The 22,336-nt window shown below is 39.2% G+C and overlaps 1 protein-coding gene across 2 annotated transcripts in view; it reads right to left on the bottom strand.

Moving 5' to 3' along the window:
* Nucleotides 1-22,336, bottom strand: part of cntn3a.1 (contactin 3a, tandem duplicate 1) — a 90,457-nt gene that overhangs the window by 21,259 nt on the left and 46,862 nt on the right. For both annotated transcript variants that reach the window (XR_004657403.1, XM_034877824.1), the window contains exons 10-14: nucleotides 19,356-19,488; nucleotides 17,545-17,695; nucleotides 6,094-6,221; nucleotides 3,283-3,458; nucleotides 179-296 (exon numbers count right to left, since the gene is read on the bottom strand). Coding sequence is in view for 1 of the 2 variants with exons in the window: in XM_034877824.1 (XP_034733715.1) it covers nucleotides 179-296; nucleotides 3,283-3,458; nucleotides 6,094-6,221; nucleotides 17,545-17,695; nucleotides 19,356-19,488 (706 nt within the window). In the remaining variant the exon portion in view is untranslated. The remainder of the gene's footprint in view (nucleotides 1-178; nucleotides 297-3,282; nucleotides 3,459-6,093; nucleotides 6,222-17,544; nucleotides 17,696-19,355; nucleotides 19,489-22,336) is intronic.

Here is a 22,336-nt window from a genome sequence, read left to right as displayed (position 1 = left end):
TGAAAGAGAGTGACATTCTTAAGAGTAGAGGGTTTGTAGTAGCAATAGCTATGCTAAATGTGGGTACAGTGGTAACAAGTACATACTGGGGCTTTGCCATAACGTCTTCATGCAAAACAACAAATCTGACTTCAAGGTTTGATTCTTTTTTTAAATGGAGTTTGAGGGGCATCCTTACCTCTGACTACCACATCAGTGGCAATAGACACACTGTCCACCTTGGTCTGAACGGCACATGTATATTTCCCAGCATGCCTCAGTTGAATGTTCCGGATCATGATGTCTCCAGCTGAGCGCTGTCAGTGCACAATTTCGGAAAAAAAAGATGACAAAAAGAGTAAAATACAGTAAAATGTTGTACAACAAACTAAAAGGACTGCAGAAAGAAGTGCAATGTCACAGTGATTTTTTTTAGCATTTTAGTGTAGTACATAATGGAAGAGAAAGGTACAAGACAAGTCCAGGGACGCACCAAATAAATGAGTGAAGCTTTTTCGTGATCACTTATGAGGACAGCTCTTTGTGTGGAATTAAAAAGCTTCTTTCAGCTCTATCCCTTTTATTCCCTCTGATTGAACATTTCAGTGCCAAATGCATTATTAGCTTTGAAGTTCTTCAAGTTAGAGATAATGTTAAGTTGATGTCTTATCTATGAAAGTAAGGGACTATGAAGCAGTATGAGACTGGATAATTACTTTGATGTATAATCAGGGACATTTTACAGAAATAAAAAAGTTCTGCAAGTCATTCATTATTTAAACTCTCTGTCTCTATCTCTCTATCTCTCTCTCTCTCTCTCTCTCTCTCTCTCTCTCTCTCTCTCTCTCTATAAATATATATATATATATATATATATATATAAGCTAAAAAAACAGTAATGATATATCATGTGGCTTTAAGACATAGAATAAAAAGGTAAACCACATTCTCTGTCCATTGCAGGTCACGTCTGTACAAGGCAGTGTACTTGCTTTACGTTAAGGTTGACTTACGGGGGTGTTGAGCAAAATACAATCATGTCCAGTAACATTCTGATTATGCATATTCATATGCAATACTGAAAATCCTGACTGTGTTTCGCTGGGGTTTGCCAATGCATCCCTCAGTCAGCTTTTTTGCCTCCCTTTTATCTTAAGTAATTTAAGCGCATATCAGACCAAACATATTTTGCATTTAATTCCCATTGGAAAGTATATTTCAGTTTCTTCGACACCATGTGCTTAAAAAGGCTTTCAATTCCAGATGGACAATTTCTTCCTTGACAGACACCATGAGTCCCATAATTTATCAATCACAATCATTGCAGTATTGTTCATGCTGCTCTGGCAGTAACAATTAGCCATACACCATGTAAGGAGCATGTCTATATTTGGAGTTGCAGAATGTTATAAACCCAACAAAACAGGATGTTAACATTGCCGGAGTCCAACAATTTTCATATTGTTTGACACTTGCAGGACACAGTATATTCTCTACGAGCAGATTTAAATTATGTTTTTGCAGGGGTTTTAACTGTTAGTACTCCTCATTTCAAAAGTAAATTTGAAAAATACATTAGCCTGAACAGTAATAAATAACTGTGCCAAATTTGTTTCACATTTCGAGCCATAATGTCATAATCGGTGAGCTTGTTGCTTGATATTTGTTCAAGGTATACTATCACAAGGTATTAAGGTATGACTCACTCTGCTACTTAAAACTAATACAACCGATACTTCAGTTTACTCACTGTTGGATCAAAGAGGCTTATTTCTTCTCTTTGTTACAGAAATCCTAACATAAAATATTATATATCCTAGTTTGAAAACGTATTAAAGAGGGCATAAAAAGTAAAATCAAATACTGGGATTTATACATTTAGGGGAGCAGTACAGCAATCTTCAAGCAGTTACTTATTTACAAGTCAAGGACTCACTGCTATTGTATGTTACAATCTCTAATCCCCATTAGTTAACAGCTGACCCTATCAATAGTGAAAAGCATATCATAGTCTGCACCAAAAGAAAAAATACCTGACAAATTGTTTTGCTCACAACATTTAGGAAAGTTTAAATAATATTACCATCCACCATCAACATGTCAATAGTTTCTCTGCCACAATATGTCAGAATGGGTTTGGTGCGGAGTAGTCAAGTGGTTAAATGAATTGCTCTTTTTGTTGTTATCGTGCCAAATGCAGTAGAGAAGAAGAGGTGATTAAGAAGCCAAGACCTCATATTAGCTTTTCCTAATTAAAAGAAAAAAATGATTTGTTGTTGAATGAGAAAATGTAATGCATGGCTGAGCATTGCATAATGAATCCTTGGTTTCCACTTTTTTCAATAAAGGAGTTTGTCAAAATACACTTCGTCAAAATACATTAATTAATCAGCAATTTGTATTTGGCGGTAGGGCTCTGTTCAGGCGCCTATACCTGTACTTCCATGTGCATACATGTAAAGCATGAAGCAGGGAGAGCACACCTCACTGCCCCTCAATGTGCATGTATGTAAAGCCTTAAGCAGGGAAAGCAGCAGTACAGTACCCCATAGGGTACAGAACAGGGCAACAGCCATGACAGAGACACGACATTGATTAAGTCAGACAACATGAATTTCAAATAAGAAGCTGGGGTGGAGATGGGTTGCAGGTGCTAGCAGAGATGGAGGAAGTAGGCTGGGAAAAGGAGTTTAAATAGAGCGCGCTATTTGGAAATCCAATCAAAAGAGGGAATCAGCTGAGCCAGCAGCTGGTGTGCCTGCCTAGGGACTTTCAGCTATGAGCTGATATAATAGCTTGACTCCGTGACCTGCCAGAACCTATGCTATGCTTTCTGTGGTAATAACAAGCAGGACATGAAAAGACGTGCACTGTTTCATTTAAAATAGAAATTGTTGATGTAGAGAAATACACTTTGAGTATTATAAAGAGTGTAACTATTCACATTTGGCTTTCCATTAAGCCTGTCTTCAGATGCTGAAAGCTTTTTTAAGTAGTAAGCATAGACTCCCCATGTTCAAGTGGAAACAGAGCGCCAAGAAGATATTAAAGTAAGTGTTTTTTTTTCTCAGAAATGTTACTTGGCCACTACAATAATCTGGTGCTTTAATTGTAGTTCTGTCAAACTGAAAAGTTCAAAGGTAATTTTAACAACGCAACTTGTGTGTATATAATTTCTGAAGCACACGGTTATGACTGGGATCTGAAGGGGATGCTCATATGTGACTTTATGGCTACAACATATCATATTTTCTTCATGTCTTACCCTGGAGACACATAGACACAAAGGACTTAAAGACTTACCCCACCAACTTTTTCAAAATACGCCCAGTGGCTTCCAAAGTGGATTAACTGCTCATTGAAGAACCAGGTGAACTTGAGGTCCAGCGTGGGGTCATGAGACACTTGGCAGGGCAGCACAATGCTCTCACCTACGGTTACGTCCAGATGACCTGCTGGACTGGTGATCAAAGTTGGCTCTGTAAACAGGAAGCAGCAACTTAGAAAGAGATATAGCTTTTCAGACTGCCAAGACTGTGTGCTGTATGTATAGCAATACATCTAGCTTGTTTTTACTACATGTTCCCTGAACATGGAGAAATAATAGCAAAAAACATGCCACACTCAAAAACATATCCTGCCCTTTGTCAAATCCTCTCCCAGATGTGAGACACAGAAGATCCTGTATATTACTTTTGAGTCTGCCGGTGAGGTTACATTGCATCTCTTTGTTTGAGTATTTTAAAGAGTATGGTCTGATGTCACTAAACAATGACAGAGTAAAACAAACAAGCAAAAGGAAAAACTCAACCATTATGGCAGGTCAGATCCGAGTCTATAATTTGGTTCTGTTTGTGTCGAGACAAAAAGCCATCCTATTTCATCCTCAGCGTGGTGCGCATCAACATAATCTTTGGTCTGACTCGGCTGGGTGTCTCATTCAACAGCGGTGCGGTGCACAGAATATAGCACAGGCAGAAAGGCTATACACCAGTCCACTGTGAATTATGCATGCATGTCATAAGCAACTAATGGACAAGCAAGCCAATGCAGCATGTCAGTAGGAGTAAAGGTCTATATTCAGCTCTGTCAAAACAAGCCAGCTTGTTTATCTCACACCCACTAAGAAGAACTGACTGGTCATGGCAGTGCATTCCAGGTGAGTCTTCGGAAAGTTTTGCACCAAAAAAAACAACAACAACGAGAGGGGTAAAACTTTCTGCTTCCGATTGCTAAGCTGTCACGCTCATTTCCTGTTACTTTATGATTGGAAGGAAAAACCACAAATTGGCTCCCTGATTCCCTTTAGTGTGCTCCATACATGCCGGTTCTCATTCTGTAAACCTATGGAATGACAATGTATTCCAAACTACCATAAAAAGCTGTTTTTATTTTATAGATGCAACCTCTAGTGGAATCTTAGCAATGATTTGTACCTGAGATGCCAGGTGAAATGCAATTAATTAGACAGTGTTCAGAGTTCTGAAGACCGTCCTGATCCAAAGTCCAACATTTACAGTTAGTAAGATTAATAGCCGGTTTGATTTGCATAAAGAGATGATTTTATGGAAAGTATCCCATGCCAATCTCTAGGTATGGTGAAGGGTATGTGATGACATGGGGCTATTTTAATTCCAAAGGCCAAGGGAATTTTATCCGGATGCGTAGTATCCTGGACGAATGAAATAACTGGCCTTTAATAATAAAAATCTGCCTGCCTCTATGGGAATTTAACATGTATTTTAAGGAAGAACATTTATTTATTTACAATACATTATTCATTCACAAAGAAAATTTATGTCCTTAAAGGTTGGATTTTATCTCATTTTTTAATTAAGGTATTAAGATGAATTTCCAAAACAGGATTTTTTTATTCCTCTTTTTAGTCAACGTAAGCATGGACATGTAAACTTATGAGCACAACTGTAGTTATTCATGGTCAATGATGTTTCCTTTAAGCCTTAAAACATTATCAAATCACTAACCTGTAAGCAGTAGCTGGTAACATAACGGTGGCTAGATTAAACTCACAATGAGCAATATTTAATGAAATCACTTCATGTTCTTAAAAGCCTATTCTGCAAAGCATTGTGCTTTTGCAGTTGCCTGGGTACTTGAGGTACAGTAATTTTATAAGTATCTAATTTCCCTTCCTGGCCAGTATTATAAAAAAACACACATAACACACACATATGAGTATGCAGTACACTGTGTAACAGCTCTGTTTGTACATGTAAAAACGGTTTGTGTGTGTGTGTGTGTGTGTGTGTGTGTTTGGGTGGGGGTTGTTTGAGCTGAATTGGGCTATGCAAATCAATTTGCAATTCAAAAAACCTGTGAAAAGGAATCACCAAAAGGCATTTTAATAGAGCACTGTTGTTGACTCTGCTCTTTAGAAAGACCTAGAAAATGCATTGCACTGCAGAAGTGTGTGATTTAAATGGATTGAAATCTTAAACAAACTGAGCATGGCTATGAACCACCGCGCAAAAAAAGTATGAATTAAACATTAAGGCACATGAATGCAATGAGCCTTGTGTCTCGCTTCCTGCAGCCACTGCCAATCAACTAATTGGACTGTATATATCGGTCAGGTAAGAAGAGGGTAGTCTTGGTAGCAACTCTGCTTCACTGTTTGTTCATCAAGTGTGCAGTAAGGGTCAGTGTCGGTTCATTTGAAATACAGCAGTGGTCAGATGTGTCTAACATCTCTTGTGCAGACTTCCCGATAATTTGCTCAGTGTCCCTACATAATAATTTCAAAGGTAAATGATGTTTTAGTTTATTACAAAGGGTTTATAAATAAAACCTGTAGGATTCCTTATGTTCAAATGAATTACATAAAAGGTTTTAACACATAACATTCATAAAATACATGACAAAAAAAACAACAAAACAGGGTGTTAATGTTTTGATTTGATGTAATCGCATTATTTGGCCTAATAATGTTATTTTCTTAATAAATAGTTATTGCTCTAACTGTATAATTTACTGTATGTGTAGCAGTTGTCAAGGAAACAGCTTTTGGGAACAAGCAAGCAATATCCAGCTACAGTTTACAATAAACCAACCCCAGCTGATGGTTGAAGCCACGTCAAAAAAACAATATTTTACCTTTAACCAATAGGCTGCCAGCACTGCTGGCTACCCCAAACTGGTTTCTGGCTACACATGTGTAGAGTCCAGCGTCCATTTTAGTAACATTGGAAATCCGTAGGCTGCCATTATCCAACACAGTAACTCTGTGGGTAAAAAAGAGCATATATAGGAACACATTAGGCAATTGACAGTGCACCAGTATTCATTTATCAATATATATGTGTGTGTGTGTGTGTGTGTGTGAGTGTAAGTGCATAACATATACTCAATATACTCTGTATCTCTTCACTTGGTGTAAAAAGATACAGTTTGATTTCTCAGCACTGAGTTGAAAAGAACAGTGAAGGACCACTTCCTGGGAGGAAAGTCTCATTTTGAGTTCAAGGGGGATTCTGAATGACTGAATGTTATAGATCTAATCATACTTTATAAGCGTGTGATGTTGGAAATATTGCATCAGCAGCAGTGTTGGGAGTAACAAGTAACACAATTACAATAACGCGTTACTAATTAAATTTCGGAAATATTATTCTCATTTCTTCGCAGGAAAAAAAAGCTGTGAGTATTATTTCCCGCTGCTGTATTCAATGGGTGAGGTGATTGCAGAGACAGATACATTTGCGAGATGGAAATTCTTTTCAGGAGTTATTTAGCTGCGTTGTAGCAAGGTGCTGTTACGTCACTGTTCCCGTGGTCAGAGCCAGAACCAGACAGGTACAAACAAAATCTGTGTCCCAACAGGTGACGGTACGTTAGCGCGGACAGCAGTGTGTCTGAGCAGCTGACAGATAGAAACATCTCGGGAATTAATGTTAACGCTTGCCACAAGTAAATACCATTACATTTTATCAGCCGTGGAGAGTAACAATGCCTGTAGTGGAATGGCTTTGACGGACAACCAAAAACGCTTGCCTTTTTCTGTGACCATGCACAGTTCAACATGTTGCAGTTTAATGAACAAGAAAGTGAGCAACATAAGCTTAACAAACATGTTTTGCATCTAGAGTCTCACGTTCATCTCAGTAAGCTAGCGTACACAACAGAAAACTCCTTTGTAGGCTGCTTCAAAATAAACTTCCTGTCACGGTTTGCAGTAAAACTAAATTACTGGTAAAGGTCCCGTGGCATGAAAATTTCACTTTATGAGTTTGTATTACCATAATATGCATTACCCCAGCCTGCCTGTAGTCCCCCGGTGGCTAGAAATGGCGATAGGTGTAAATCGAGCCCTGGGTATCCTGCTCTGCCTTTGAGAAAATGAAAGTTCAGATGGACCGATCTTGAATCTGCTCCTTATGAGGTCAAAGGTAGCAGGGTTACCTCCCCTTTCTCTGCTTTGCCTGCCCAGAGAATTTGGCCCACCCATGAGAGAAAGACATCATGGCTTTCAAATGAGCCAAGTGGCAATTGTTTAAGGCCACAACCCCACCCTCCACCTCTTCTCCTCAGTAGCTATAGACACAGAAATGGCATGTCCTAAGGAAAGCCCATTGTGCGATTGGCTCTAATGGCTTTAATTCTGCACCAAGGCAGAATTTTGGGAAAGAGACTTCAGATTTGGTATTAGGGACCACTAAGGTCTATATAAAAGCATCCAAAGAGCACCATGTCATGGGACCTTTAAACAAATTAGGTTGTGTACCTTTTCACATATCAGCTATAAATTAAGAACTGTAAATAATGTAAATAGTGAGTTTTAATCACACTATAATAATCCTTTAGACTACCTTTAGTTTTAAACTAAACAACATTCATTTCTCATTCAAGTGATTTAAACAAACATTTTACAACAAAAACTGTAAGGTATTTTAATTGAGTATTTTCATTTTCTCCTACTTACCTATTGTACGTTTTACTTATCTATTTAATAGCTTTAGTTGCTGAGCATATTCATATATATTATTTTGAATAATCTATGATGTATTAAAGTGGATAAAGAGGAGACTTTAATGATTTGGAGGTGAAATTCAGACGCTAGCTGCCAAGTCACCTCCGGTTTGGTGAAAGTAAGTTACGATTCAGAGACAGTAATATTGTAATATAACTTATTATTCTCAAATGACAGTAACTAGTAATCTATAATCAGTTACATTTTGGAATTAACTTGCCCAGCACTGTTCAGCAGACATGAATACACTAAAATGTAATATGTTGGGTAACATTTCCAGAAAACCGGCCTGTTACGTGCATGGTAGGTATTTATCTCTATAAACTACACACTAAATAAACCTTCAAGATAGGAGCAAAATGCAGTGCAAATGTCAAACAAATAACTGTGCCTTAAACATTCAACAGAGTAGCAACCTGAAAACATCTGTTAGTTCATAGTATTGTTATATTCATATATTGCATGCAATGACTGTTAAGAACTCTGGCCATAATTATACTTTAGCATTTCTAACCTAAGGACTGTACTACAAATCAAAATCAACATGCCCTGGATTTCTTTCAGTTACCCAGCTTCACTAACCCTAACAACCACAACCCTGCATAAGATGTGTCACAATGGTGGTTAACAACTAGTTCAATCAACCCAGGGTTCACATAAAACAGGAATGAATAATGGCAGAAAAAGCTGACGCTGTTAATCAAAACGCTTATCAATATAACTTCTCAATTAGTCAGACACAAGATCTGACCATAATAACACTTTAGCTTTCCATAAACCTTTGTTGATTTAGCCTATTATTTCAGTTGCAACCCTGGCAGTGGGAAGCGATCAGAGAGCAAACAAAAAAATATTAACACATAATTCAAATGCGTGAATTGGCAACACACTGCTCAAGAAGACAACCCTTATCCAGTAGGCTAAACTCACTCAGCCAGCATTTGAATGTTGTATGTTTTTATATTGTTCATATTTACATTTATATTAATATAATGTATACTTTATGGGCAAAATCAAATCACCAAACCCACCAGACTCCGTTTAAATGATCAGTACTTTTTTCATCGTAAAACACAAATAGCCTATATGTAATTCCCTCTGCTTAAAATCTATACCCTGTCTTTCATAAAGATACCCATCAGGGAATGTTATTGGGGTTGTCGAAATGTTTTAACTATTATGGGCACACCATCTATGCCCCCATCAACAGTGGCAACAGTAAATCAATTTCCAAACCCAAAGGTCAGCAATGTAGAAAGAGGGAGGGAGAAGGAGAGGAAGGCCAAAGGGGCCATTTGGTATTCATCACTAAAATGGCTCAATCCTCCTCTCTCTCTCTCTCTCTCTCTCTCTCTGTCTCTCTCTCTCTCTGCACACCGAGGTAGAGTTGATCTTCTAGGAACAGTGATGCCATTATCAATCGAGTATTGATTGGTCAGTAGGCGGGGATTTTACACCAGTTGATCTCTATCTCCAACTTAACTTGCTCCTGACCAGGTTAGGTGTCCAGCATAAGTTACCATGGCGATTTGAACCTGAAGTTACCTCAATAATGCCAAATCTTGGTTCGTAGTATAGGCCTCTGGACAAAAAAAGAGCAAACAAAACAGTGCAAACAACAATACTACTACTCAGATCCAACCCAATCAGTTATTTAATGATATCCAATGGAGTCTTGTTTATGTCAGTGGAATTTCAAATTCAACCTGCCTGGTTCTGTGGTAATTAGCTGAACCTCTATGTCAGATTGCTCCAGCGAGTCCAAACTACAAAAACTAATTTCATCTGTTGGTGTCATCATTCCTGCCTGACAGAGAGAGAACTGCTTCTACTTTGCCAGCCAATAAGGTGCTTGAGTGACGTGAAGCCAAACATGAAAGATGTTGCAACAGCAACAGGGCACTGCTTAAAATGTTACGGATTCTGAGAGTAGCATACCCAAATGCAGAGATGGTAGGCAGTGGATAGTTTGAGGATTTTATTACCAACGAAAAACATACAAAACAAAAGGAGTCTTGAATACAGCAGGCAAAAAGTAACCCAGGATGAAGTTGAAGTAAAACCGGAATCACAGGAACCAAGAAAACTGAGAGAGAGGTAACGAGGAAAACAGAGACAGGTGGGCTCAGAAACAGGTGAAACACATCAGGGTGAGGCAGACAATCACAGAGGCGGGAAAACACAAGGCAGGAAGTAAAACAAGACATGACAAGGGAGAAAACAGACTACAAAAAAAACAGGAAGCTGAAACACATACACAACCATAACATAAATAAAGTGAATATGCTTCCAGTCCATCCGTTTATGTTGCTGAGTTCTCTTTGTTTTCATCTCATAGCAACAATTAAATTTATCCATGTGCTTAGTTTTCAGTCATTTTCCTCGCTAGCTCATATTTGTGAATAATTATAAACGACAAATAATGAACTATTTTAAGTACTGGAAGAGTAACATGAGGGTAGACATTTCTTAGCTAAAAAGCTACACTTTAGAAATGTTGATGGCCCTGATTTGAAATGTGCAGCGGGATGAGTCCTTAAAAGCATACAGTGTGTACAAATAAACATGTGCAGAAAGAACTTGTAAGGAGAAATACATAATGCCATTCATTTTGCACCTTTCTAGTCAAGGATAGAAGATTAAAAAAAACATTGAGGTGAAAGTTGTTTGGTGAGATCCACAGATGCCTTGTCCATAGATGCCTTGCCAATTGAATGGCAGATCACAGGTGATTGAAGCACACAAAAAATAAAATAAATGGTTTGATTAATTCTATTTACTAAGGATGTATAAAAAGGATTCCCCACAACCATTGCTTTTTGTGGAAAAACTGGCCACATGCTGTACAGAACGCTCCGATCAAAAGCTAAAGATAATTATTCATCCAACAGAACCATTCAATTCAAGCCCTTAATTCACAAACAAAATGATCAGAAGTCACTTATATTAGCTAGTTAAAATGAATCACAAAATCATTTATTTTTAATACTTACTTCTCAGATTTTATCCTCTTTTTCTTTCCTGTTATTAAAGTATAGTTGAGAACAAACATTTTCCTTTCCAAACGTTTGCTTACTTCCTGCGTTCACTGTCCTTTCCCAGTTTCCCAGTGCTTCCATCATGCTTTGTGTAGTAATTGCTGTTTTTCCATTATCTTGTTTGTCCAAAGCAAACAGTGTGGAATAAAAACTGATTAAATATGTTTGTTCTTGTAAAGAAGTGTCAGCAGAAAGATGTAATGTGCATAATCTAGCTGTATTTGCTCTGTTTTATTTTACTATTTAAAGCTGAGGTACAGTAGGTGTCTAAACTGTGGCTTGTCTGTCAACGTGAATGGGTTATCTATCCAGAAGAGGAAAATGGAATCAAAGACAATGTTGTCCTTTTATCTGTTTAAAACTCTTACTGTGGGGAGAGCAATGGAGGTATCAGACAAGCATGAATTAGACACCCCTTCCCAACTCATGTGGCTTCTTGCTGTGTTGATTGAACTACTTGCAAAGTGTCATAATTTAATAAAGTGAAATTGTTCTGTGATGATACAAATGTGCAAAACATGCTCAAAACAAGGAGCATCAGATAAAACAACAAAGTTAAGCAAATGTTCTAAATGTTTTTTAGTTAAGGTATAACATCTCAGTACATTATACTTGCAGCAGTGCATCTGACAACAGATTAGAGTAAACAACGCAGTCAAATAAAGAGTCAATCACCCCCACTGATTTTCACTTAATATGTGTTGTATGGGGGGTAAACAATAATAATAGAGGAATGACAGGCTAGCTGTTGCAAAGCCATTCCTTTCGTTGTCACACTGAAGTCAAGAATCTGCCTTGTCGAGATGTCCTATAGCAACGTTTAGCCTCTACCAGCTAATATCTCCCCGGAGGGGGTAGGCATGATGAAAACTTCCCTACAACAATCAATAAAATATTACTCTGTAAAAATTATTCCCCTTGAGCTAACAAGACAGCCATTACTTGTGGAGTTAGCAATTAATTTGGTCTGGTGTTATTAAAGTTATTACAAACAAACAAACAACCATTACGCCTCACATACACAGATAATGTCTTGATGTGAAGGAGTTGTTAGACTTTTTGATGCCACAGTTTAAAAGATAAGGGGAATTCATGACCATTGACATGTGTTGGAATTTCTGTCTGGAAGAATAATTTGTAAAAGAAAGTTACTACACTGGGTAAACATCCCATGCTTGTGGGAGAAATGTGTTAACCTCACCTCTTTTACAAAGTTGAGCTATTCATATCGTCAGTCAGAAAAGTCATGCCAATTTGGTCTGATTGTATTCCATCCATCTGTCTTTTAATCATGCTTGTAGAACAATGTTTGGACCACATTACATATACATATACAGTAAATGAATTACCTACTTGATAAATGCCTTGACCTGCAAGGCCTGCTGAGCTGGTGTTTTGAACCTAACTGGTTTGAAAGTAGAACTTGAAAGGAACTTGAACGCTCATTTCTAAAAGATCCCTTGAAGGCAGCCTGGACCTCCCAAAACGATCAAAAATGACCTGCATCACCTTTTAGGCTGTAAGAATTAAACTACATTAGTCTCTTCTACAGAGCCCCTTCCCCATGGAGCTGGAGGTATATTCGCCTAACTGAACTAAGGGCCTTCCTTTGTAATGGACTATAACAAAGAGTTATGGATATGAGATGTCACAGGGATAATACTTGCCATTAAACTGTGCAGCAGTCTATGTCAGACTTCCTTCTCAGCAAAGCTACAAAGGGACATTGCAAGATAAAGATGTAAGGAGCATTATCGGTCTGAAATGTTTTCACATTGCTCCCTTCTCTCTCAAACATTGCCTTGGAGCAATTAAGGTATTGGGGGAATTTGTGGGCTACATAAAACTTGAGCAGTGTGATATAGTAAACAGGCACTTTACCTCAACCTCATTGGCCGGTGTTAAAGTGAGTACTGGCTATAATCTAAAAGCCTGCTCTGGCTCTCCATGGCTCTCCAAAACTAAAAGGCTGTAAATGAAAAACATTATTTTAACCACTTAAGAAGGATTGCATAATTTACTCAGTTTATTACTAGGAACTAGCAGTATTCTACACGTACTGCTTATTTCATTCATCCACCAATGCACATTTTGTATTGGCAACACATACAGAAAGCTCTTGCTGCTTTAGTAGCAGGATTATAAATTGATTCACATTACATAATTAAGCATTGTATATCATTTAGCGTAACAATCTTACAGTGGTTCAATCTAAAGGTAATATTCCTGAGAGCTATTTCCTATATGCGTTTTACAAAAGCTGGCACTGATCAGCAGTGAAATTAAATTAGGGTAAGCATTTTATCATTAACCTTATAGCGCCCTGCGTAAGTGCACAGCAACCCTGTTATGAGGCTATCTTGTTATTCATGCCTGGGATATGAGCTGATATAGGTATCAACCCAATGTGATTTCATTTACTAATCAGATCCTGCCTTGTTCTTAGTTGATCTGTTCTCCCCTGCTCCAGATCCTTGAAAACATTATCCCTAGAAGATTAGAAGGAATTATGGGTATTTTAGTTGAGCCAGTGGGATGGATTAGTGTGGCGCCACCACTGTAATAGCATTGGTAGCAGCCCCATTTATATGTGAAGGAAAGTAAATGTTAACAAGCCAGAGATAGGAGAACAGGTTTGTTAGAGCTCCTACTATGTTGTCAAGGCATGTTGTATGCAGCTCACTCACTTCAGGCCACGGCTGTAATTCTTTCCATTAATGGGCAAGATTGATATTGCACATTGTGGCATAGATGCATTTTCCTTTCGATACTTAAGAGGATGATAAATCTGAAAGCTGGGTCCAAGATTTAGCCGGCCTCTCTCTCCTTTTACCAAAATGTCTCGGCCTGGCCTCTGTGTTAAAGGAGCCAATTTTTATGTTAATCTTGATCGCTATGTTGCTTAGAGTGCCGTTGTGCCTCTTAACAGACACACAATGCAATTAATATGTGTGTACAACATGAACAGGGCCCTTACGTAACAACAAGATGTGTTTTAATGCACCTACCCTGTCTTAAGCTTGCCGGTGGGTAGCTTGCTTGCCTGGTTAGCTACTAGAGATAAGTGTGATCAGCCAGGCTTTTGTGAAAATCATAAAGCAGCAGTTCTGTGTGTATTTGTAGCTTGTTCACTTTGTGTGTGATCGATGTGGTGTTGGTGAGTAGGAGGCTTGGCAGTGTAGATCTTTGTGATAGTTCCCTTAACCGGGCAGGCAGCCTTCATCCCTCCTTTCCTTGCCTCCCGCAGCCAACAACAGGGACAAAGGCTGCTTGCCCAGCTAAGGAATCTACCACACAGATCGACACTGCCAAGCCTCCTTGTCACTCCCCGATGTAAGTCGAGTGCAGATTTGAGTCGCGCAAGCTAGCAGTCATTTCAAAAACGTTTTAGCTATCTGATTGTTTGATTGCTAGCGTTAGTTCAAAACGCCATTCAACTGACAACCTTGTTCTGGTTGATTGCTAGCTTGAAACCAGCAGTAAACAAACTTCATTATGTAATTCAGTTTTTACTGTATTGACATTACAGAAGTGTCTTGTCAGCATCTTGTATGCTACTTGTCGCATACAAGTGACTCATGTGCAACTCAAATCTGCGCTTGACTTACATTGGGGAGTGACACTTCTACTCACCAGCAACAGATCGAGCACACACAAAATGGATGAACTCTAAACACACGGAACTGCTGCTTTACGATTTTCACAAAAGCCTGGCAAAACACTCACTAGCAGCTAACAGCTAATAACGGCACTGAAGGCTAGCTGTTGCCTCGCCCAGTTACCTGGGACTTCAGCTGCAGCAGGAAAAGGTAGCTAAACAGTGTGCAGATTGTGTGAGTAAAGAGTAAAGAGCAGAGTAAAAAAAGCTTGGAGTAACGTTACTAGGAGAATATAGCAGATATACAACACACAGAAGAGCTTTTTGAGTTTGATGGTCGTCCTTATTTTTTCGAACCTGAGAATACAGATGAAGAACTCGCCTCACAAGAGTTGGAAAGAACCAGACAGAGAGGTGCAACAGGCAGATGAAGCAGCCGCTCTAAGCGTGAGTTATAGCTTGAAGTAACAATATTACTGTGCAAACCACACGCATATTTGTCCCGTTTCCATTTAGTTACATAGTTACTGATATGGTCATAACTATTAAAATGCTCAATTACTTATTTTTGAGGAGGAAATAAACTACAGTTTGTCGCCAAAGGCATGGAGGACACACAGTACACCCTCCGGCGCTCGGGGGATTGTTTTCAGCTGCGGAAGGCAAGGAAGGTGAGGACGAAGGCTGGTTCGTCCTCACCTACAGCCCGGCTAAGGGAACTACCACACAGATCGACACTGCCAAGCCTCCAACTCACCAACACCAGACCGATCAAACACAAAAAGGATGAGCTTCAAATACACACAGAACTGCTGCTTTATGATTTTCACAAAAGCCTAACGGACACACTTATCAAGAGCAGCAACAGCAAGCAGCTAGAAGCTAACCAGGCAAGCTACCCACCAGCAAGATCAAGACAGGGTAGGTGAATTAAAACAATGTCTGAGTTGAAAACGCATCTTGATGTTACGTTCATGTTGTACAGACATATTAATTGCATTGTGTGTCTGTTAAGAGGCGCAAAGGCACTCTAAAACTTGCCCTGTTAACTGCCGTTTTAGCTAAGTGGAAGCTGGTACACGTAGCCGCAGGTACTCAGTGTTGCTTGCACCAATTCAGGTTGTTTTTTTTTCAATTGAAAGTACTCTAAATTAACATAAAAATTGGTATTAATTTGTTTAAATTGGTCCAGTATTGAGCTAGAATGCTGTAACCGGCAGCCATGAACCAGCTGCAATGTAACCCCACCGTCAGTTTCCGTCCACTCAAAGTGCTGTTTTTGCAACTGACAGGCACAGATTGTTATTATAAGTGTAAAAGTATAAGTCTTGTTCTGGAATCTCGCAAAGGGATTTGTTAGAAGAAAGAGGTGTGGACCCATGGATGTTTTTGTGTGGAACGCAGCAGGGGAAAGAGGAGTTTGCTGAGTACGAACAGCGTTGCTTTGCATTAGTAATACTAGTCACGTGCGAATAGGGCGTTAGACACAAATGCATGGGAAAAAAGGGTCCAGGTTGAAAAATACCAACATTTCCCTTTGACAATTGGGTCACACCTTTAGTTTCCTTAACATACTGTCTGACAGAGGGAGGTGAAACAAGACTAAACCTGCTGCACTCCAATTGTGTTGGGGATGGATATCCCAGAGGTTGGGTGTGGAAAAGCTGCTGAGACAGTTGAACAATAAATCCCCGATCAAATGAAAAATCGGGACCCCCCTGCAGGGCCGGGGATCTGCAGACACATCACCGCATGTGTCTGCAGGTGTGCTTTGCCTACTGCTGTTACATTTGCACAAAATTAAGATGTTATCAAACTGAAGATAGAAAGGCATCAATGCATTATTTGTGTAAACCACACTGTGTATTATACAGTAAGAGATTATGAAAGCTGAAAGTTAACGCTTTCCAAAAAACATTTAGTACTTTTCCTGACAAAGTAACAACTAAAAAAAGGGTGTTTTGGCTCCGTTTCGAGCATGTGAGAAGTGCAGCAGTGCAAATATCATCAAATTATATCAAAGCAACTTTTTAGAAAATAGGGACATATTAGTAGACAGCTTATACCTGTAATTGACTGTATGTGCAGGTGAATGCATTTGAAACAGAGAAAACATGTCAAATTCACTTCTGCAGTAGCATGGACAACGATATGAATGTCATTTGGTCTGAAGCTGCATTCTACCATAACTGCAACTCTCTCTTGTTCTGCCATGTGAGAAGAAACAGTATGAAGCCTGATCAATCAGTGATTTTACATCCTTCTGCTGCATGACCAGCATTGTACCTTCAGGGGGAGAATTGTATTTTCTTGTCTGATTAACATTTGTTTTTCCTTTTTCTTCTCCTCTCCAGCACACAGCAGTATTGTATTGATCTGCACTTAACCTGATTTCTACTAAAACAAGGTGTGCAGCTAGTTTCCCTGGTGTCACCACCACTATCACAAAAGAATTCAGCGGCTAGCCATTGATCAGTCCTTTTGGGGATTTCACTTGCTACTTGCTTGTCTCGATGGTAGCCTGGATCATAGTCTGCCTGTGTTCTAATGACCCTCCAGGTCTTACATGCTGCTAATGAGCTGATGGATCAGTGCATCGATCCAAGTGCCGCAGTCTAGGAACGGCCAATTACCTCAAGTAAACAGTGCAGAAACACACTCTGAGTACAGCCAGGAGAGAAAAGTACTACGGAGTTGAGGGAAGAAATGTAGATAGCAGGGGGAAAGTGTTGGAGTGCAGAACGTGTTATGCAATTCAAATTGTTTTGTGTCACACTGTGGTTCTGTTCTTTGCAGTCATGAATATTGTCATAATGAATATAAAGTAGGGAAAATAAAATAACAAGTTGATGAAATACGATTCTGCAAGTAAAGCAGACAAACTAAACAATTGGGATCACACAAAAAATGCACTTACTGATTTACACAAAGAAACCTGGTACCTGTGGTTCTCTCTTAGGGCTTCCTTCCCCTTCCTCCAAGAAATCACTCCCCGGGGAGACATCTTGGGCTTGCATTCGATCAGAATGTCGCCACCCTGTCGGGCTAGAGTTTGGGCCTTTAACAAGTTCTGGGAGAAGTCTGGAGCGATGGCTGATAGAAAGAGTAGAAAGAAATTAATGTTATTTATCTATAATTTATACTCTTTATTGATTCCCTATGGGGAAATTACAATTTACACTCTGTTGTTACTACACACTACACACAGGCCTGAAATACACACACACATGCTCAGGTCCTTTACATGTACGAATGGAGAGATGTCAGAGTGAGTGGGTTGAAACTGCTGAACAGGCACCTTGAGCAGTTGAGGGGAGTCTGGTGACTTGCTCAAAAGCACATTGGCAGTGCTTAGGAGGTGAACTGGCATCTCTCCAGTTACCAGTCCACACTCTGTACTGTGGACTGAGCTACTGCCACCAGGAGACAGAGCTGGGGTACAATTTACTGTCAGAAGAGACAGACGCGCAAATGAGGGTAGAGCTATTGAGAAAATGAGAGTGGAGGAGTATCGTAAAAACATGCAGGTCACTCCTTCCACTAGATAGGTCAGCTCTTACATCCTTCTCTTTCGACACACATATACACTTTGTTTGCACACACTCAGACATGCAAACATACCTGCAGGAGAACAGGAACGGTACATAATTTTTAAGAAGACCTTTTATGTGAAAGTTTTTTTTTTTTATTTACTACCATGAATTTTCCTGAGGAGGATATTATGCATTAAGGATTTAGAGCCACGGGGCTCCGAAGCAAAAATGCAAGAATGTAAAACGATAGGGAGGCTTTGTTGCTGCTCCTTTAGGCCTTAATTACTAAGGCGCCGTCGTCAGGAGCTGTTTTGTATGCGCACCGACTCAGCAGAAAGCTCTTTAAAGTGATCACACAGCCTGGCGCCAGTGACATGGCTGAGCACCTGCCAATGCATGAGGGTGCACGTTTATACACAGCGATACAAATCAGGATTTACATGTATTCATACACACGTTGCATCTCACAATTATTTCTTGACACTAAGTGTGAAATGCAAGTGTTTCCTCTATCGACACAGTAGACATTTGTCATACTTGTCTTCTAATAATATGGGTGGAATTTATATGAAGTGTTTATCCTTATGTATATTAAATGAATGTAGCAAGGTACTGCATAATTTAAATAAATTTAAATCTCTAGTCTGCAGGGTGGACCCATGTAACCAAAGTAAGACAGTCTGCCATGTATTGTTTTTGAGTTATGTTTTCATGACTTTATGATAAAGAGATAAACACCAACATGTCATGATGGTGGTATACAAAAGGATGAAAATTAGAATAGTTTAGCATAACCACTGTCATTAATAGTAACACAAAGGCTATATATAAAAGTTGAATTTTGTAATTTGTCATTTTATTTCATGACTGACAATTCAGGGTCTAATCGATTATTTTATTAGTTTTTCGACAAAAAGATTATCAAAGACAATTTTCGTAATCTATATTTTGTATTCATAATCATAGAAAAGGGCAAACATTGACTAATTCATGCCTCTGAAAAACACAAATTGCTTCTTTTCTTTGTTTTGAAAATTTTATGGGTTTGGATTTAGAATTTCTGCTAAAGATGTCACCTAGGGGCTCTGAGAAATCATAACTGACATTTTTATCTGACATTTTCAGGTAATATTTGTCTTGCCAAATTTAAGAGATAGCATAAGGACAACTTAACTGAATGTATTTAGAAAATTAAGAAAGTCTTGTGTGTTTGGGCTTACCTATGACTCGGAGCTCGGCGTTGGTGAAGATTCGGCCATGCTTGTTCTCTGCCACGCACTGGTACATGCCGATGTCGGCCAGATTCAAGCTACTGATCGTCAGCACTCCATTATTCGCCTGAACCCTATCATTCTAAAAACACAGGCACACAAGCACACACGCACAGTTTTAGCACTACATGATTCCAAATGGAATACGCTGTGCTAACCTGACAACAAAAACTTAACATGATAAGACAAGGGGAACAGTCAGCAAGAGGCTTGCGAGGTTGCCTCTGGCGCAAAAAATGTGTCCCATTGCAGCAAGTTTTACATCTAATCAGGACCTGAAGATGCATTTATTGTTTTGTTTTTTTCGACACTTGGAAAAAGAAATTTCACCATCTTTTTATCTATTTGATCTCCACCAACTCCTAAGAAAGATTTCTAAGAAAGACTTTCTCCAGCTAGTCACAAACTGCGTCTGACTTGTGTTGCTGCTGCGGTACAGTACAGTGGATGTTAATTCTCTGTGGTTTTGTCACTATAGTACCCCACTTTTAACATTACATGCAGTCGTTGGACCCATTGTTGATACAAAAATATTGACGTGTGGCGCTAAGACAGGAGTTTAATCAGCCGCTGTGGACAAAGGAAGTTAAAATACTCAAAACTTCTGAACCAACAGCATAATATGTCACAGTAACTGGTCTTGGATTCACATGAGCAATTCTGGCTCCTAAAATGCTGTTTGAGAGACCTCAGTGGATGATCCTTTCACAAATCTGAAATTGTTCTCTAAAAGGACTGACACCTGTTTATATAACAATACAACTATATAAAAAGAACACTAAATACAAGCTTAATAGAGTCAATGTTTTCTGATACCTAAGAGCATTTTAAAACCACAAGCCAGTAATCTGAAAATTAGGTTTCAGGATAATTCTTTCAGGATAAGTTTCAGGATGATGATAGTTACAAGCAATTTCGTAGCATTTATAGTGGTATTTTGCACAGGTTTACTTGTTTTATGGTGGCCATTTGTAACAGAAGAAAAAAAGAAAAATACTGAGAAAAACAAGAATATTACGGCCCTTACATTTTTTATTTAAGGTTTCTTTACTTGGCACAGTATAATGTCCTTAGGTGGTTTACTATATTTTTAATAGCATATTATTGTTCTTTTGTTTTTTTTGGGTGAATAAAATGGTTCTGATAACATAAAAAAGTGAATGTGAATTCTATACTGACTATTACTTTATATAAGAAATATGTAGATTTTTTTTTTTAAGGAAAACTTAAAAACACTCTAATTAGTGCCATTTTAGTACTGCATACCAAGTGTTAATATGAAAATGCTGGACCAAAACTGCTTTAAGGTGGGTAATTAGGGCTATATATGGACATTTTAAGTACCACAAGGCCAACTGGTTTGATTCTGATGGATGGCCTGTTCTAATTCAAGCTTTAGATAATTGAAACTCTGCTAATTTTCTGTGGTCTTAATAGGCCTGCAGTGACTAGATGTAACCCCCCTCTGCTTAACAGAGCACTTAGACATCAAACAGTGGTGGAAATCAAACCTTGCAGGACTTATTCAGGAAGAAGGTAGCAAGTATCATAGAGTGTTGGGTTGCAAAGAGAAAAAAATACTTGGCATGTGATGGCAATGGTTTAAAAATACAGAGTGCAGATAGTAATTAGAACACCCCAAAAAAGTTATTTTCTTCCCACTGCTCCTTTTGACCTTTACAAGGATTGGCACTACTTTCTGCTCCCTTTTTATAGTTGTGTCAATTTAAGTGTGGCAGCACTCATTGTTCTTGCCCTTGATCTTTCCCATTGAGTGTAGCCAGACCTTTTAATGTCACTGACAAAGTAGTCCAGAGGGTCCTGCCGCCAGTCTGTCTGTCGTCTGAAATCATTATAGCACTGCCACTTGAAAAGACAAGGACTGTCCCTTAACATCAATCAGGGACACTGCTGAGGATCTTCAGATAGGGCTCTCGCTGAGGCCCAGTCACACAATGGACACAGGGCTGACCTGGCGCTAAAGTCACCACCAGAAGGGGTCTTTTTCAGAAGGGGTGAGGATAGACGCAGCAGTTTCCAAATGGAACACAACGAGTCCCTTGGTTTTTTGGCTGGGGCTGGATGAGATATGTGTGTTCATCGGGAATGGAGAGAGAGAGAGAGAGATAGATAGAGAGAGAGAGAGAGAGCCATAGTGACTTTGAACTGATGATAGATGGTCCTTTTTTAGGTTACACACTGCAACGGCCCAGGGGGAGAAATACATTAAAAAAAAGATCTGTGTAAGTGCATGGGTTTTTGCCACACTACGCTATTCTGTACCCAGTGCCCTGTTAAATAACCCTCAGAGACAAGTGGTGGCTCTATCACAATCTCTTTATCACTAGAGACAAATGGTGGCATTTGTCTACTTTATGGCTATCATTAATTATGCTTGACTTTTCTCTGATACCAGCACTGTTCCAAGTTGAGCTGTGAAAAGGCAAATCACGGATGCTTTTTTTGTGATGTTATGATCATTTTCCTGATTGCAGTAGGTGCACTGGATGTGTGTAACAACAATAGTCCTCAGAAGGCAGCTCCCTGACTTTGGAGATACAAACTTATGTAAGTAACTGAAAGGGGAGCTGGTGGTGGAGTGAACAAAATACAAGCATGAGTGGGTCCTTGTTTCACTGTGGTGACATTTCGAAGTGACAGCCCTCCTCTGCGCCATTTAATTCCCTTGGAGGGGGCCCAAAATGAGGTGGAGAGAGAGAGAGAGGGAAAAGCGGCAGGAAAAAACTTGAAAGAGAAAGTAAGAAAGAGTGCCAGTGATGCTGTGATAAAGAGAGAGAGAGACAGCAAGAGAGAGAGAGAGAGAGAGAGAGAGAGAAAGAGAAAGAGAGGAGGACTGATCCATTCTAATGAGGAATAACAAATGGCCCCTTTGGCCTTCCTTTCTTTCTCCCTCCCTCTCTCTACATTGC

Source organism: Etheostoma cragini, chromosome 7 (genome assembly GCF_013103735.1).
Source record: "Etheostoma cragini isolate CJK2018 chromosome 7, CSU_Ecrag_1.0, whole genome shotgun sequence".
In the NCBI taxonomy this organism is placed as follows: domain Eukaryota; kingdom Metazoa; phylum Chordata; class Actinopteri; order Perciformes; family Percidae; genus Etheostoma; species Etheostoma cragini.
This window is presented reverse-complemented; position numbering and strand designations above follow the sequence as displayed.